At 36.4% G+C, this 18,748-nt stretch overlaps 1 protein-coding gene across 1 annotated transcript in view; it reads right to left on the reverse strand.

Moving 5' to 3' along the window:
* Window positions 1–2,651: 2,651 nt before the first annotated feature.
* The window catches only part of LOC309386158 (cytochrome P450 2K6-like), a 37,460-nt gene continuing 21,363 nt past the window's right edge, over window positions 2,652–18,748 (reverse strand). Inside the window, exons 4-9 of the mRNA XM_081941222.1 lie at window positions 14,781–14,941; window positions 12,008–12,181; window positions 8,755–8,899; window positions 7,413–7,597; window positions 6,020–6,161; window positions 2,652–3,109 (exon numbers count right to left, since the gene is read on the reverse strand). Of these exons, the coding sequence (XP_081797348.1) occupies window positions 2,922–3,109; window positions 6,020–6,161; window positions 7,413–7,597; window positions 8,755–8,899; window positions 12,008–12,181; window positions 14,781–14,941 (995 nt within the window). The 3' untranslated portion in view covers window positions 2,652–2,921. The remainder of the gene's footprint in view (window positions 3,110–6,019; window positions 6,162–7,412; window positions 7,598–8,754; window positions 8,900–12,007; window positions 12,182–14,780; window positions 14,942–18,748) is intronic.

An 18,748-nucleotide genomic window follows, 5' to 3' on the forward strand; every position in this document is an offset into this window, starting at 1 on the left:
ACTTGGTAGATTTTTTAAAAAAACTCTATGATGGTAGCTACCTAATCTGAGGACTCATACCTTGTATTTGATGTTATACACGTCTGAACATGTTATGATATATTTAGACATAACCTTGAAGTCCATTTATGAAACAGCAATGCTATTCCATATTAATGCAAGTTTTAAAGGAACAACAGTTGTTTTCAAGCTTAGACAGAAGACTGAGAAGAGATATTTAACAAATAATAAAGTAGTGTTCAATTGGAAGCACTTATTGATAATTGTTTTCATAGAATGCAAAGACTTTTTAAATTCTCCAACTCAAATCATTCAATCTTTTCCATATTACTTCCCAAACCCATTGAATCTTGTATATTCTTTGATTTTGTATATCCTTTGAAACTACATAGATGTGATGAAATATAATAAGGAGGTGGATTCCCAAGAGAGAAAGGGTGCATTTCAGAGGAGTAAGAGGCAACTCAGTTCAGATTCTACGTATGTGAGAAATAGGGTGAAGACAGCCCTTCCATTTGCAGTGTATATTGTATACAGATAATAGAGTGCTCAGTCTGGCAAGATTTTGTGTAGATCATTACAATTTAGGTTTTGAACAACATATGAAAACTAAATAATATAGAGAGCCAGCCCGCTTTAGCCATGAATACTACTACATGGGTGACTTTGGGCCAGTGACACTCTCAGACCAAACCACCACACAAGGTTATTGTTGTGAAGAAAAGAGGAGGAGTAAGATGCATTGGATATGTTCACCAAATTGGGCTGTTTATAATATGAATAAATATGGGAGACAAATAAATAAATAAATAAATAATAAATATCGAATTATGTTGTCAAAGTTTGCCTCTTTGTTAAAATAAAGCCATTTCAAAGGCTAAGGAAACACCTTGTTATGATTTTTTCTGTTGGATTAACATAACACAGCACAGGTTTGTAAAGAATGGGGTGGGGGGCATAAGTCCAAAAACAGGAGTGCGGTCCAGATCATCTTTAAATGTTCCTGGATATGGCTAGAAGTAAATCTCTGAAAGAGGCTGGTAAAAAAGAGGAAGATCTCCATTTTAACAAGGTTCTCCCCAGCACGTATTCTATGACCTGGAAGAAAACCCACAAAAGGTGGGTTTATTTCTTTCTTAAAATATTTTAAACTATAGGTTCTCAATATAATATTGTCCCAAAGGAATAATTATATTCTTAAAGATTTAAATGCTAAAATATATATATTCTTAAAATACGTTAATCTAGGAATCTCTTTTAATACATATATTAATGTAACAATTTTTACATTTTCTTTCTTTACTGAGTCATAGACAATGTCAACCATATGTTCAAGCTTGAAATAAACAGAAAAAATTGCATCCTACTAACAAAGATTTTTCTTTGAATAATTGTTCTAGCATATTTAAACAAATGCAAACACCAAGTTAATGTCTTCTTTTTAGACTCCTTAGAATCAGCAAGGACCATATCAGTTAACTGGATAACCTGATTAATTGCTAGAATTTATATCAGCATCAATATATTTTGGAATATTCATAGTTATTAGTCATCAGGTTTACCTTTAACATTGTCTTATAAGGCCTCCTCAAATTCATTGTGTGCAGCCTGTCAAATATTGGAACACCACTATAATGCCACTCCTAGTCCTTCTTTTCACTAGACTACTCAATTCCTGCAACCATTCTTTCTATGTTTTAGCCTCCAGCCATCTAATCCTCTTTGTTGCTCTTCTCTGAACTCTTTCTAGTATCTCAACATCTTTTTTTGTATTGTGGTGACCGAAACTGGATATAATATTCCAAATGTGGTCGTACCAAGGCCTTATCAAGCAATATTAACACTTAACATGATCTTGATTCTATCCCTTTGTTATTTCAGCCTAGGATTGCATTGGCTTTTTTGGTGGCTGCAGCACACTGTTGGCTCATATTTAAATGGTTGTCCTCTAGGACTCCAAGATCTCTCTTGCAGTTGCTGCTATTGAATGAAATTTCACCTAAATTGTATCTGTACATTTACTTTTTCTTGCCTAAGTTCAAAACCTTACTTTTCTATGCACTGAATTTCATTTTGTTAGATAGGGCCCAGTGTTCAAGCTTGTCGAGATCTATCTGGATCTTGAGCCTATTTTCAGGGTTATTGGCTATTCCTGCTAGCTTGCTGTCATCTGCAAATTTGATGAACTCTTCTCTCATCTAAATCATTTATAAATGTATTGAAGAGTACTGGGCCTGAAATAGAGTCTTGGGGCATCCCAATGTTTACTTTCCTGTAGATGTAGTTTAATTAAGTAGTTGTAAGTAACTACATGTAAATTTAGTTTCATTAAGGACAACACGTTGAATATAGCTTGTCAGCCAGTTTCAGATCCATCTTGTGGTGATGCTATCTATCTTGCATTTTTCTAGCTTATCAAGAAGTATGTTGTGGTCTACTTTGTCAAATGCCTTACTGAAATCTAACTATACTATGTCCACAGAACAAAATGGAAGCTAAGAAGTCTAGAACATGGACTTTTTCAATTATTATTGTTTTTGTTAACATTGATAACCTGTAACAAACTATTATATATATATATATATATATATATATATATATATATATATATATATATATATATACATACATACATACACAAATACATATATATATACAGAAAAATCTGTATTAAAATGCATTTAACAAAAAGCATAACTAACAAAATTGAATAGGAGAAAAAAGGATAAAAGGAAACAAACAAAAATAATCAATAAGAGTACCAAGCACTTAGCATGATTTCTCTACCCTTTTCAGTCTCAGAATCTAGATTTTGTGTCTATGCAAATAATTATAGTACAGTTTCAGACAGCCGCTTAAGACAAGATTATACAGAATCACATTCCCCATACTGAGAATGGCTGTTATGAAGGACTTGTGTCTTATGAACATGGAATGGCACAAGTCTTATAGGGTACAGGAGGGGTTGTAAATCCAATTGCAGGAGTTAGATCCAGATCATCTTTAGATGTTCCCGGGGTTGGTTGAAAGGTAAATTTCTGAAGGAGGCTGGTAAAGAAGAGGAAGAGCTCCATTTTGGCAAGGGTCTCACCTGCACATATTCTCTTACCTGGAAGAAAGCATACGGGGGTGGGAAGTATGCTTATTGGTTTCTTCAACCATTTACATGTCATATTGTCATGGAGAGATGAGTAAGACACAGTTATGACAAAACATTCATATTTAAAATACAGCAATTAAAAAATAAGGCATGTATCATAAGCATGCTAATCTTAAAAGAGGGATGAGCCTTCATAAGTATCATTCTACACTGATGTCCTGAAAAGAAGATTGACTAAGCATCCCACTCGAGCTACAGATTGTAATTGCAACTACAGGAATACCTTTATTGAAAGTTCATTTGTGGGGAGCAGATATCTATTAAATCTTCCTTTAAACTCTTGGTTATCAGAATGTTCCCCTGATCCACCAGCTTAATGATGAATTTATAATGTTTAGGGGGGAAAGTATGTATTAATATTCATGAACTCCCCCACCCCCCATGAATGAGTTAGACAATGTCCAAGAATGCCTTCATGTTCTTAGTAAGTATCCTTAGCCCCTCATTTTGATAAAGATTGACTTCAGATATATCATGATTGAAGAACCTTGAATGGCAATGACAATCTAGTGATGACATAAACCAGAGTTCCCCAGCATTTTCAGCCTTGTGAATCAGTGTGGGAGAGAAGGGATGGTTCTGTGTGAGCAGCGGGCAAGTGCGCTGCGCATGCAGCTCCATTTGCATAAGTGTGCACATGCATGTGCTAGCCTGCTACTTGTGCAAGTGAGAATGCGCCTGTGCACGCTTGCCAGCCTTTTCCGCAGCCCATTTGCAAACCCCTCATAGCCCACTAGTGGGCTGTGGCCCACAGGTTGAGGACCCCTGACATAAACAATGCCTTTGTGAGTTATAGTTTATGACTGCCATAACATCTTTCATCGACTCCTTTACAGAAACATAGGTCTGGAAGTGACCTTGAAGGTCTTCAAGTCCAACCCTCTGCTTATACAGTCAAATGGTTGTGCAGTCTATTTTTGGAAACCTCCAGTGATGAAACACCTACAACCCTAGGAGGATAGCTATTCTATTGATTAATTGCTCTTACTATCAGAAAATTCTTCCTTACTTCTAGGTTGTATCTTCCATTAACAAATCTCCACCCATTATTTCTTGTCCTGCCCTCTAGTGACCTAGACAATAAGTCAATCCCCTCTTCTTTGTGACAGCTCCTCAAGTACTGGAAGATGGTTATCATGTCCTTCTATTCTCCCCAGTTTAGTTCATCTGCAAATTTGATGAGTTCCTCTTATATCCCCTCATCAAGATCATTTATGAAAATGTTGAAGTGTACTGAGGCCAAGACCAAACTTTGTGGTACTCCACTGCATGCTTCCTTCCATGTAGTTCCATTGAAAACTAACATCTGGTCAGTCAATTGTGAATCCATGTAGTGGTGGTACTGTCTATCCCATATTTTCTATCTCACCAAGAAGTAGGTTGTGGATACTTTGTCAAATAACTTGCTGAAGTCTAAGTATGTTATGTTGACAGCATTTCACTGGTCCATTAATTTACGCAATAAGGTTTGTGTACCATAATCTGTATTGAACAAATCTGTGTTGGCTTCTAATAATTATCTTATTTGTTTCTAGGTGCACACAAATCCTTCACTTGATTGTTTTTTATTTATTTTTATTTTTTATTAAATTTATTGGCTGCCGATATTACCACAGGGTAACTCTGGATGGTTTACAATATTAAAAAGATAAAACTATACAACACCTATAAATAGTACAAATAAAATACTATAAAATATAAATGTTCAAGCCTCCAAACATGGGGAGGGAGAGAGTAGGATGAGAAGGGGAGGTGGTGAAATCTAGTATTAATCTACTGCATTTTTTGGAGTATAAGACGCACCAAGGTTTTGAAGAGGCAAATAATAATAATAATAATAATAATAATAATAATAATAATAATAATAATAATAATAATAATAATAATAATAATAATAATAATAATAATAATTAGCATTTGCAAACCTCCCCAAAACGGCTTATTTTTCATGAAAATGCCCCCCCCCCTTTTTAAAAAAAGGACTTGAATTAGGAGGCTTGTAGAGTGTTCCTGGAGGGGCAAAAAGGAGAAAATCCGGCTCATTTTTCACGAAAACGGGCCCATTTTTCATCAAAAAAGGGCATTAGGAAGCTTATAGAGTGCTCCTGGGAGCTGGGGGGGGGGGATGAGCAAAAAATGGGCCGTTTTTTGCTCATTTCTGCCCTCCCCAGCCCCCAGGAGCTCTCTGAAAGTCTCCTAGAAGCTATGCGTGGCCATTTTGGTGAAGGGGCGGGGTTTCAGGAGGCAAAAAATGCTGTATTCAGTGTATAAGATGCATCCAGATTTTCAGCCTCTTTTTTGAGGGAAAAAGGTGCATCTTACACTCTGAAAAATATGGTATTAACCATCTCCAACATGAAATCCCCACATTGGAACCTGAAGCCAAGTGACAGAGCCAGCTCTTTAAGCTCTTGCAGAAGGTCAGGAGGATTGGATCTGAGCTCACACCGGGAAGTAAGATGTTTCAAGGGGCAGGTGCAATGGCCCTTCTGGACCCAGCCAGCTGGAATACACTGGCCAATGGTACCCACAGCATGCTCCTCTGCTGGCATAGATGGGGCGGGCCAATTCCAATGGGACAAGACAGTCCCTCAAATAACTGTTACTATTGTTTTATGTTCAGAAGCTTAACTGTTTTTAGAAAATGGTTGTCATAATAGTGTAGTCTCATAGGCAGTGTAAGTTTGTGGGAGCACCAGGCAATCTTATTCTAAATTCTGTTAAATGGAAGTTTATTACATTATGGTTTTGTTATTACTTTCTCAAATGCTCCACTGTATCTTGTGAACTTTTCTTTCCAAAATGTAAAGCATTGCACATTATGCATGGGCACATGGACACATATATAGAGCATATTACCTGCAGAGAAAGGCATGAATGCATCCCTCTTCACAAATTTTCCTTCAGAGTCAAGAAAATGCTCAGGATAGAATTGATAGGGTTTCTCCCACTGAGATTCATCATGAAGCACTGATGATAGCAAAGGAACAACTTGCATGCCCTAAACATCAAAAGGGAAAAGCCTATATTAAAAAGTGTGACTATTTAATACATTATTATAGAAGTAATTACATTTTTAAAATGGCACTGGAAATATATGAATTGTGAATAAATACTAGGCAAGGAGAAAGACAAACATTTAAAAACATTGTTAGGAACAATAGGGGAATAGTTTATCAGTGCTCAATAACTCAATAATTATATCTTCATGGAGGAAAGTAAGCAGTGGGGTACCACAAGATTCCATCTTAGGTTCAATATCATCAATATCTTCAAAAATGACTTAGATGAGGGAGTAGAAGAGACGTCATCAAATTTGTAGATGACACTACTGTAGACCGACAGGAATAGCCAACACCCCAGAAGACAAGCTCGGGATTCAAAAAAATCTTGACAGACTTGGCCCTATTCAACAAAATGGAATTTAATGTGGAGAAAAGCAAAGTTTTACACCTAGGCAGGAAAAACCAAAGGTACAAGTACAGATTAGGTGAAACCTGGCTCAAAAACAATAATTGTGAGAGGGCTCTTGCAGACTAGTGGTCAATCACTTAAATATGAGCCAGCAATGTGCAGCAGCAGCAAAAAAAGCTAATACAACCCTTGGTTGTATAAACATAGGCATAGAATCAAAATCACATGAAGTATTAGTACCACTTTATAAAGCCTTAGTAAGGCCACATCTGGAATACTGCAACCAGTATTGGTCACCACATTGCAAAAAAGATGTTGAGAATTTGGAAAAAGTGCAAAGAAGAGCAAAGAAGATGATTAAGGGCCTGGAGACAAAACATGAGGAACAGGCGCAGTTTGGATTTGGCTAGCCTAGAGAAAAGAGTGGGGGTTATGATAGCAGTATTACAGTATTTGAGAGGTTGCCACAAAGAGAAGGGGGTCAACTTATTTTCTAAAGCACCAGAGAGGAGGACAGAAAACAATGGATGGAATCTAATCAAGGAGAGAAGCAACCTGGAATTGAGAAACTTCCTGACTGTGAGAACAATTAACCAGTGGAACAGTTTGTCTTCAGAAGCTGTGGGTCACTGGAGGTTTTTAAGAAGAGACTAGATAGTCACTTGTCTGAAATGATATAGGGTTTCTTGCTTGAGAAGGGGGTTGGACTAGAAGACCTCCAAGGATCTTTTCAGCTCTATTCTGTTTGAACTAAAAGTGTACTTTAGTAGGTAAAATGGTTTATACAATACTAAAAAAAATTGGAACCTGTACAATGCAGTAATTTCAGAATGATCACCTTGGGAATGAAGAAGCCTTTGAAAGTTATGTCCATGGTGGTTGCATGTGGCAAGTTGGTTGGAACAATATCAGCAAACCTTTGAATTTCATGAATTACAGCATTGGTATAAGGCATTTTGAATCGGTGTTCTGCCCTTGGCTGACAAACCCCAATCTCCTTTGCAATTTCTTCTTGGACCTTCCCTGGGAGAATAGATTATGTATCAAGATGACTCGTTGCTTGAATTTTGTTTTAAGTGGGAGTTTATGTAAAAAATTCAAATTGTGAAGAATAGAACATGAAGGACTTGGTTGCACAGATAGTCTTTGACTTACAACCATTTATTTAGTAACTGCTTGAAGTTACAATGGCACTGAAAAAATTATGCACAACCAATCTTCACCCTTGCGACCATTATAGCACCCCTGCGGTTATGAGCTCAAAATCAAAGCACTTGACAACCAGCATGTATTTTGGATAGTTGTATCTCCCTGTGGTCAAGTGATGGTAATTTGTAAATTTGCCAGCGGGCTTCTGACAAGCAGGGTCAATGTGGGAAGCCGCATTTACTTAATGAACACTTGATTCATCTAACAACTGTGGTGATTCACTTAACTGTTGCAATTTTTTTTTAATTGGGTATGACTCAGTTAATAACTGTCTGTTTAGCAATGGAAGTTCCAGTTCCACTTGTGGTTGTAAGTTGATGACTATCTGTACATTAGAGAAACACAATATTATTCTCTGAAGAAAATAGATACAGAAAATGTTAGCAACAATTTTTAAAAATAGTAAGGATAATATTTGAAAGTTTTAACTTAAGTAGATTCAGAATGATTCAACAGCTAAATACATCTGTAGTGCATACCTAATAACAAAAAGCTATGATCTTTTATGTTAGCATTTTGCCATATTTTTCCTTGTTTATGAGTATTTGTATCCAGAGGAGAGATGGACTATTAATTGACTATCAGTTTACATTTTCAAACTCTAGAAAGAATGAAGGGTTGGGTGGAGCACATAGAGATGAGTCAAGGTCATATCATGATTGGAATACATCATGCTTAACAGAACAGTCTTGGCTCATATTACGGTGTGATCTGCTATTCTTCTAAGAAATAGTAGAGTGGGTGATGAGAGCATAAAATGAAACATATATGTGTGAATCCTCAATGGAGAAATATCATACCTTTTTCTTCATATTCTCACATTGATGAGTTCCTTAAAATATCAACAGAAAGGACAATTTATTCTTACTTCCTCTTTTCCCTTGTGCAAATAACACTCTCATCTACCAAAAGACTTCTTTTAATTACTATTCCATTTTTGATTGGAAGCCAATAAAATGAAACATGCTTACTCTGGATTTCTGGGTATTTCATCATCAGGAGTACAGCCCAGTGCAGAGTGCTTCCAGTTGTTTCTGTACCAGCAGCAAATAAATTACCCGAAAGAGCTTTAAGATTTTCATTATGGAAATATCCATTAGTCATTTTCTTATTTTCCTGAAGTGTATTTTTAAAAAAAGAGAACAACTATCAAGGAAATACAATATATTCGTACAATCTAAATTTTAGAAGATTAATAGGACACTTCTTCATTAGTGTACTATATACTTTAGTGGAGTCCAGATTTGGGGACATCATTTACCTTTTACAAAATGATAAAGGACTATTGAAGCTGTCACCCAAAAATAGTGACAGATGCCATACTTCTTTACAGGAAAGGAAATAAAAGAGTAAATGTTGAGAAAAGTCATCTGTATTAGTCATGAATATTGATGACTATACAGAGAAAAACATTGACATAGTGCATTGAACCTGCTATATATTCTTACTTACTTACTTACTTTGTTTGTTTTCATTGCATTTTTATTTCACTTTTTTCTCTAAAAGAAATGCTTACAGAGTCTGATAAGACAATCTCTGTCATCAGTCTAAAATATATAATTGGCAAAAGGAAGAACAGAATGAAGAAAAGAAGGGCACCATTCTCAAAAGAATTAGACTAGAATTATAGCTACGATGGAAAACACAATCAGGAGAATGGGCTGCTGAGGGACTTCCCTCAAGATGACTTGATGAGTGGCAGGCAACTTTTTCTGTCCTGCCACTGAATAGCAATAGTACTTAGACTTATATACCATTTCAAAGTGCTTTTACAGCCCTCCCTAAGCGGTTTTCAGACTCAGCATATTGGCCCCAACAATCTGGGTCCTCAGTTTACCCACCTCGGAAGGATGGAAGGTTGAGTCAACTTTGAGCCTGGTGAGATTTGAACAGCCTAATTGTAGGCAGCAGAAGTAGCCTGCAGTATTGCTTTCTAACCACTGCTCCACCATGGCTCAGTGAATAGCTGATTTTCCCACCAAAGCTGGCCATTTGGTGGCTTCTGCTCCCTAAATGTGAGCAGAAGAAGATTTTTGGATGATCGTGAACCTTTGAAGTAGAGAGATCTTGAAGACTGCAATTATCAGTAAGGAGCAATTAGAAAGTTGGGTTTTTAAACAATATTTGCCCTTCAGTTGTTCATTTGTTTTAAGCATAACTTAGTTTTAATTGCACTTTTAAAATTCCCCTATTTTTTATCTGTACTTTAATAGACTAGTTGATTGCTAACTTATCTGACAACTCTTTACAATTTTTTCTTTGTTTTCTCATTGTTTACTATTGAACTATAAATCATTTTCACTTTCCATAAATAATGATAATTCATTTTACGGTAGTGAGTCACCCAACTTACATTGGATAATAAGGATTTTATTCTTACCAGCTTTTTTATAGAAAGAAAGAAAATCTTATAGTCTTATTGTTCCTAAATATTACATTTCTTTTCCATTGTTTCATATCATTTATACATGTCTTTTATTATCACCTTTCCTTTCTGAACCATTTTTCTGTCCTTTTGTATATCTTAACATATTAATATATAATTATTATTTTCCCCCGCTATTTTCTATCCTTATTTTAACTTTCCCCCCTTTCATATCACTATAATATTCAAAGACGTGTTTTCCACCTATTTTATTGTTCTTATTTACATAGTTAAATCAACGTTCCATCCTCCATTCTTCCATTTTTCAATATCTCCTTATACAGTTTTAGTATCAATCACAATCATATATACATTTAAGGTATTTCTATTCATGTTCTTTCCAGTTCTTAAATCCATATGATTACACTATTGATAAACATATTTAGATTAATATATATTTGTATTTGTGTCACAACCCCTGGTATGCCCAAATATGGGAGGGAGCTCACTCCTCCCTCTTTCTGTCCTTCGGCTCATCACAGAAAACCATCCAGGCAGAAACCCATATTTTTATTTTTAATGTTGCCTTTTTAATATATATTTGTGATGTATTTGTGCTGATAAATAAATAAAGGGAGACTAGTATGGATCCATTTCAAGCTATTTAGTTCTCATCAGCTAGCCATACCCTTACTGGGATTCGAACCTGGGCTGTATTACATATTAGGCAGATGTATTAGCCAGTAAGCCACAGGCTCTCCTCCTTATCAGCTGAGCCAGGGAAATAGGTATGTATTTGTGTTACAACCCCTGGTATGCCCAAATATGGGAGGGAGCTCACTACTCCCTCTTTCTGTCCTTTGGCTCATTACAGAAGACCATCCAGGCAGAAAACCATATTTTTATTTTTAATGTTGCCTTTGCTATGTTTGTGTTGTATTTGTGCTGATAAATAAATAAAGGGAGACTACTATAGATCTATTTCAAGCTATTTAGGTCTCATCAGCTAGCCATACCCTTACTGGGAATCGAACCTGGGCTGTATTGCATATTAGGCCGATGTAATTGCCACTAAGCCACAGGCTCTCCTCCTTATCAACACAAATATAAAAAGGCAACATTAAAAATAAAAATATGGTTTTCTGCCTGGATGGTCCTCTGTAATGAGCCGAAGGACAGAAAGGGGGAGTAGTGAGCTCCCTCCCATATTTGGGCATACCAGGGTTTGTAATACACATACATACATACATACATACATACATATGTATGTTGTATTTGTGCTGATAAATAAAATAAATCCATACTAGTCTCCCTTTATTTATTTATCAGCACAAATACAACATTATATATATATATATATATATATATATATATATATATATATATATATATATATATATATATATATATATATATATATATATATATATATATATATATATACACACACATACACATACACACACACACAAATACATATATAGTAACACAAATACATATACATATACATATACATATACATATACATATACATATACATACATATATATAGAGAGAGAGGGAGGGAGGGAGAGAGAGAGAGAGAGAGAGAGAGAGAGAGAGAGAGAGAGAGAGAGAGAGTCTGTTTAATGCAAACAGCAACAACACAGTAAATTGACTGTAATTGAAATGACTGTAGGCTCTGAAACAAATAATCAAGAAGGAATGATTAGAAAGGAGAACAAATTTGCCCCCCCCATTGACACACACATTTCTAAAGCAAGACTTTTTACTAACCACATGTAATTTACAAGTAGGGATATTTTTAAAAATGTTAAAAATCACTTGTAATTCAAGGCATATATAAAACAATCCATTACCTCTCTTTGCCGAATAAGAAATGAATCAATTAAACTCCTTTGGTCATTTTCATCAAGATTTTTGAGATATTCTATGAAGGTAGTCTCTATGAAATCATGGAACTCCTTTCTGTTATTAATTAGTTTTTTACGCAAACTCAAAAGGAAGCTCAGCTTAGGAAACATGTTATATAGCTGAAAGAATGATGAAGGAAAACATATATTAAGAACATTGAATACCGTATTTTTCGGAGTATAAGACACTCTAGTATAAAACGCACCTAGCTTTTGGGGAGCAAAACAAGGGAAAAATATCTCCCTCTGCCCCCCAGCAATTTGCCTCCTTGCAACAAACAGCAAACAGTACAGACAATATACACTTTGTAGTGTTATATTTCAGACTATATTTGTACAGATGCTGTTAAAATTGATGTGATTTCTGGAAGTATAGTTATTCTCTGCCATTTAAAAGAATAGCACTTTTTAAAACAATAGCACTGGGCCTCTTCAGATCAAGCATTTATTTTAAAAAGCTTCTTCATTTTGTTAAGTTGTCTAGAATAATAATAAAACAGTCTTTAAAAAATAAGTCTAATAATTTGAACATTCTATAGGCATTTATAGTTGTTGACTTACCTCCTTGCAGCAAACAGACTGATTAGCACAAGAAAAAAAAATCTGCCTCTGTCTCCCAGCAATTTGCCTCGTGGAGCAAACAGCAATTTAATTTTCAATTTCTCCCAATCATCAGCCATTTTAGGTTGCAGGGATTGCTATAGTCCAGTGGTGGGCAACCTTTTTTTTCAACTGAGCCAAATCTCGCCAAAACCACGATTGAAATTTATTTTGAGAGCCACATTTTTAAAACCAAAAATACATAGGATGGTACACTGTTTTTAGTTTCAATAAGTTTTTATTGAGAATATTCTGCATGCAAGTATCCACATAGGTCGGGAGGATACAAATAACACAACTAATAAAACAAAAACTTTAGAACGATATTATTTATCGATAACGTTAAATTCCGTAAAATTTGCCTTACAATGTAGAGAAAATTACATCCTGACAATGACTGACAAAGTCACAACCACTAATGTGAACATTGGCCTTGCATTTCCTTGGATAGTTTGAGTAAGTCAGGTTTGTATGTTGTTGTTTTTAATTTCATCTCTCTCTCCCACTTTCTTTTTTTCTTTTTCTTTCTCTCTCTCTCTCTGGCTCTTTGTTTCTCTCTCCCTCCCTCCCTCTCTGTCTCCCTCTGTCATTTTCTCTGGGTGTCTATCTGTCTGTCTCTCTCTCTGTATCTCTGTCTCTCTCTCCTCCTTCCCCCATCTCTGTCACTCTGTGTGTGTGTCTGTCTGTCTGTCTCTCACTCACTCTGTGTGTGTCTCTCCCTCTGTCTCTCTCCCCTCCCTTCCTCTCTCTCTGTCACTCTGTGTATGTGGGTGTGTCTGTCTCTCACTCATTCACTTAATCACTCACTCTGTGTGTGTCTCTCTCTCTGTCTGTCTATCTTTCTCTCCCTCCCTCCCCCTCTCTGTCTCTCTCTGTCTGTGTGTGTGTGTGTGTCTGTCAGTCTCTCTCTGATTCCCTCTCTCACTCCCTCTCTCTGTTCCTCTGTCTGTCTGTCTGTCTCACACACACACACACACAGACACACACACACTGTGGTCACCTTGTTGAGTGTTCCAATCACATTTGAAACACTCAACAACTGGCCTGCATTTATGGTATTTTGCAGCATTCTGCAGTCATAGGACCAAAATTGCGCCTATGTTTTCCACGGCGTGGAGCAGCGGCGCAATTACAGAGGCTAGCTGCAGAGTCCTGACTTTTGGGGCGGCCGCCCGAGAGGAGGGAGGGGAGCGGGCGCCCGCACACAGAAGAGCCGCATTAAAGTGTGTAAAGAGCCGCATGTGGCTCACAAGCCACGGCTTGCCGACCACTGCTATAGTCTATTGAAGTCTCGCAAGCCTCCGTTTGCTGCAAAGAGGTAAATTGCTGGGCGGCAGAGTCAAAGGGTTGGGGTCAGTGGGGTTACATTCAGTGTTTAAGATGCACCCAAATTTTCACTTTCTTTTAGGGGGGAAAAAGTGTGTTTTATACTCCGAAAAATAGAATACTCTGAATACAGTTGTCAGACATCTCAAAGCTTTTTTTTTAATGAAAATGATGTTTCATAAGCCTACAAAAATAAACCCCAATAATAAGCAAAAGCACATGATTGAAGAAGCTGTACATAGTCAATATTTCAAATTCACTAAAGCCCAAATCCCATGAACTAAATCTCCATACAATTATTGGGAGAATAAATGTTCATTTTCCAGTATACTCTTAAATGAATTTCTCATGGTCACATCTTGTTGAGTCTCAAACAACGAGAATGATCAATCTAAGAAATTGAATGCAAATTCAAGTCAAGGAAACTATTTAGTACATTTAGAGTTGTGGAGTAAAGTGTGTGTGTGTGAGAGAGATAAGGAAAGAGATTGAAATGGCTTTTTCAATAGAAGTCTGCCAACCCTACAATTTGAGTCCATTCACAAGTAACATGGGCATTTGCTTATAGAAAAAAGGGACACTAAGTGATGTCACAGCAGAAAAAGGTGACTTGCATACTTACACCATATATTTCAAGGCAACTATATAAAATTTGAATATGATATGTTCATTTTATTATTTGAACACAATCTTGTTATGATAAGAAAAATGATTAGCTTAGCAATAAAGTAAAACGACACACATCTGCCTATACTACATGCATTTTTTTTCTTCAAATAACATATTAGATTACCAATATAGTTGGGGTCCCTGAAAGACGTATATTTTCATTGATTAGCTTCAGAAGCCGTAGAAATGTGGCATTTTCATAGTCATAGCGCTTCCCAAGTAGAATAGAAACTATGATGTTGGAAACAGCAGGAGTCACAACTGTTTGGACCTCAAAGGGCTTTCCTGGACAACAAACAATAGATCAAAATAGAATTCTGAATGAATGCTAATGAATTTAGAGTCAAAATCGGCATACATAAAGGAAGCATATCATAGAAATTGCAGTCAGTGCTGATAAAATAGGAGGTATTTAAATTAAAAAACGTGAACAACTTCTTGAATGGAAACTGATTGTCACAGAGGCACAATTGTATTTTTATTGTTCATACATCAGTAATGGTTTCTTTGGACAGAGAGTCTTCCAGCAGCCGGCCCACCATAGAGAGCACTCCTAGAGTGGCCGATGCTGGAAGACTCGGCCCCGAGTTTTGGAGTTTGGAAGTTATGCTCAGAGCGGGGCGGTGGCGGGTGGCGGCGGCCAGCGGCGGCCAGCAGCAGCCAGCGGCAGTGCCCTGGGAGAGCTGTGCAAGGGCTTGGTGAGGCTGCAGGCGGAACAGCGCTCATGCCACCCCCCTCTCCAGCCGGGCAGACCTCCATGCACTGACCTAGGGAGTATCCCAAATGTGCCAAGCCGCGGGAGCTGGGAGCGGGCAGAGCGCCACATGGCTTGGCGCCTTAGGGATACCCCTAGGTCAGTGAATGGTGCTCTGCCCGGCTGGAGAGGGGATTTGCCGGGTGGCTGCTCGTGAGCTTGGTTACCTCATGGCTGCTTCGCCCCTGAGGCTATGCCTGGCTCTTCGGGAGCCAATTCACAAGGGAGCAGCCACCCAGCAACTCTCTCCTCCAGCCCGGCAGAACACTATTCCCCAACCTAGCGGTATCCCGAAGGTGGCAAGCAATGTGAGTGCTCCCCCCGGCTCTTGCAACTTGGCGCTTTCAGGATAACGCTAGGTCAGTGCCTGGCCGGAGGGGGGTTGTCCAGGGGGTTTATTTTCAGGGGTGGGCTTATATTTTTGCCCACGCGAAAAATGTGGCAAGGCTTTAATTTCAGGACAGGTTGTATTTTAGGGGAAACACGGTATATCTTTTCTATTAATTCCGTATGTAACATCCTTTATATACACTTAATCCTCTTATTTTTCTTATTTCATACTATTTTTATCTACAGTCTATCTTGTATTTCCTCCTCTTGTTCATTCTGCAGTTTTGTGTTTGTTTTGTAGTTTCTTGATCTTCTCTTTATTGCTTTCCTACTTTTTTCCTATTTCCTCCAGCTAATTATACCATAGGTCCTATACTGAGTAATACTCCGATTACTCTTTGTCTTTTAGCTCTTTTGTGAGCCTGTCCATTTTGGTGCATTACAATATATTTTTTATCACATTATCTTCCATTGGTATGTGTTTATTTTATTTTTTTCAATTCTGTGCATATGAGATTCTTGCTGCCATAATTACATGTAGCATTAGGTATTTGTTTTTTTTCTTATACTTATACTCCCTTAATTATTCCTAATAGAAATAGTTCCGATTTTAGTTCTATTTGATGTGCAGTGATCTCTTCAAGCCAGTCTTTTATTTTTGTCCAGTATTTTTTTGCAGATGCGCACATACACCACATATGATAGTATGTTCCATGTTGTTGATTGCACTTCCAGCAGGCTGGGGAACATTCCGGGAACATTCTTGCAATTCTTGCAGGTGATAGGTGCCATCTGTAAAACATCTTATATATGTTCTCCCTGCCATTGTTAATTTATAGTTTGTTTCCCAAATGTTTTCCCATTCTGCCAATTCTATAGTATATCCAAAATTCATTGCCCATGTTATCATGGTCTCTTTCACTACTACTTCTTCCATCTTAAATCGTAATAAAGTAGTGATATATTTTTTTGATCAATTTATCTTTGGTTGCCTGTAGAATTTTATTTAATTCTTGTGGCTCCTTATAGAATTTGTCCATTTTTCGATCTTTTTTGTACCATGCTTTTATTTGTAGGTATGGCCACCAATCTATATCTATTCCCTCATTTTTAAATTCTTGCCTTGTTTTTAATCTCTCCTGATTGTCTAATATATCTTTGTATCTTATTATTTTATTTATATCTAATACGTTTGGGTAGATTAATGCTTCCATCGTGAATAAACAAATTGGGATTTTATTGTAATGTTTTCTTTTGATTTTTGACCATGTTTGAAGTAGGGCATTTCTAATTTGATGTCTTTGAAAGTAACCATGAGTTTTGTCTTTCCCGTCCCAGATAAAAGCATGCCAACCAAATTCTAAATTATGCCCTTCTATTGTTAATATTCTCTTGTTCTTTAGGTTTATCCAGTCCCTTATCCAGATGAGAGCTGCTGCCTGATAGTAGAGCTCCAAATCTGGAAGTCCAAAACTTCCTTTCTCTCTATTGTCCTGTAATAATTTTAGCTTGATTTGTGGTTTTTTTTCCTAACCAGATAAAGTGTGCTATTAATTTGTTTAAATCTATGGAAAAAAAATTCCCTAAATTTATTGGTGTTACCTGGAATAGGAACAAGATTTTTGGTAGGATGTTCATTTTAACTATGCAGATTCTTCCCATTAATGATATTTGCAGTTTTCTCCAATTTTCCAAATATTTTTTAATTTTCTGTATTGTTTTATCATAACTGTCTTCCTTAATTGTTGAGCATTTCCCTGTCAGCCAAATTCCTAAATATTTTACCCTTTTTACTATCCGCATTTCCATAATTTCTTCTAATTATCTCTCTTGTTTTTTAGTAAGATTTTTTGTAATGATCTTTGTTTTGCTCTTATTAATTTTAAGTCCCGCTACTTTGCCAAATTCCTCTTTTTTATTAGTTTGGTTCCTGTTTCTAATGGCTCTTTTAAAATAAATACTATGTTGTCTGCGAGTGCCTGAGTTTTATATTCCTTTAAAAAAATTAATCCCTTTATTTCTTGTTTCTTTCTGATTTCTATTAATAGTGCCTTGACTGTTAGGATGAATAATAAAGGTGATAATGGACACCCTTGTCTTATTCCTTTCCAAATATTAAATTCTTCTGTGGTATCCCCATTTATTATTACTTTCGCTGTTTGTATCAAATATATTGTTTCTATCATCTTTGTAAAGTTATTTCCAAATCTCATCGTTTTTAACTGTGTAGTGATAAACTGCTAATTTAAATTGTTGAAGGCCTTTTGGGCATCTAAAAAACCCCAATGCTGCTTGTTTCCCGGGGTGTTATTCATAATAATCTAATGTATTCATAATTACTCTCATGCTATTTTTAAACTGCTGTTTTGGCAAAAAGCCACTTTGGTCTGTATGGATAATTTCATTTACTATTTTTTTTATTGCTCTGCCATTATTGATGTGAAAATTTTATAGTCTGTATTCAATAATGAAATTGGTCTGTAATTTTTTATTTGTTGATGGTCCGAATCTTCTTTCGGTATGAATGTTATATACGCTTCCCTCCATGTTTTTGGTAATCTAGCTTCTGTAAGTGCTTCATTATACAGGTCTAACATTACTATTTATATTGGCTCTTGTATGTTTTTATAAAATTCTACAGGTATACCGTCCGGGCCCAGTGTTTTGTTGTTTTTCTATTTCCTCAATGCTTCCATTAATTCCATCATTGTAATTTTCCTGTTTAACATTTCTCTTCTCTGTTGTCTTGCATTGTCTTGCATTATGTTTTCTTTGCTATATAGTTTTTTTTTTTAAAAAAAATCTGTATTATATTTATATTTTCCTCCTTCTGGTATTGTGTATTTCCTTTTTCATCCTGTAGATGGTGTATTATTTTTTTCTCCTTTTCTTTTTTCAATTTGTATGCTAACCATCTCCCCGGCTTGTTCGTGTTTTCAAAGAAATTTTGTTTCATGAATTTAATTTTCTGGGCCATCTCTTGTGCCATCAAATTCAATTTATGTTTT

Source organism: Natrix helvetica (assembly GCF_964273705.1).
Source record: "Natrix helvetica genome assembly, chromosome: 2".
In the NCBI taxonomy this organism is placed as follows: domain Eukaryota; kingdom Metazoa; phylum Chordata; class Lepidosauria; order Squamata; family Natricidae; genus Natrix; species Natrix helvetica.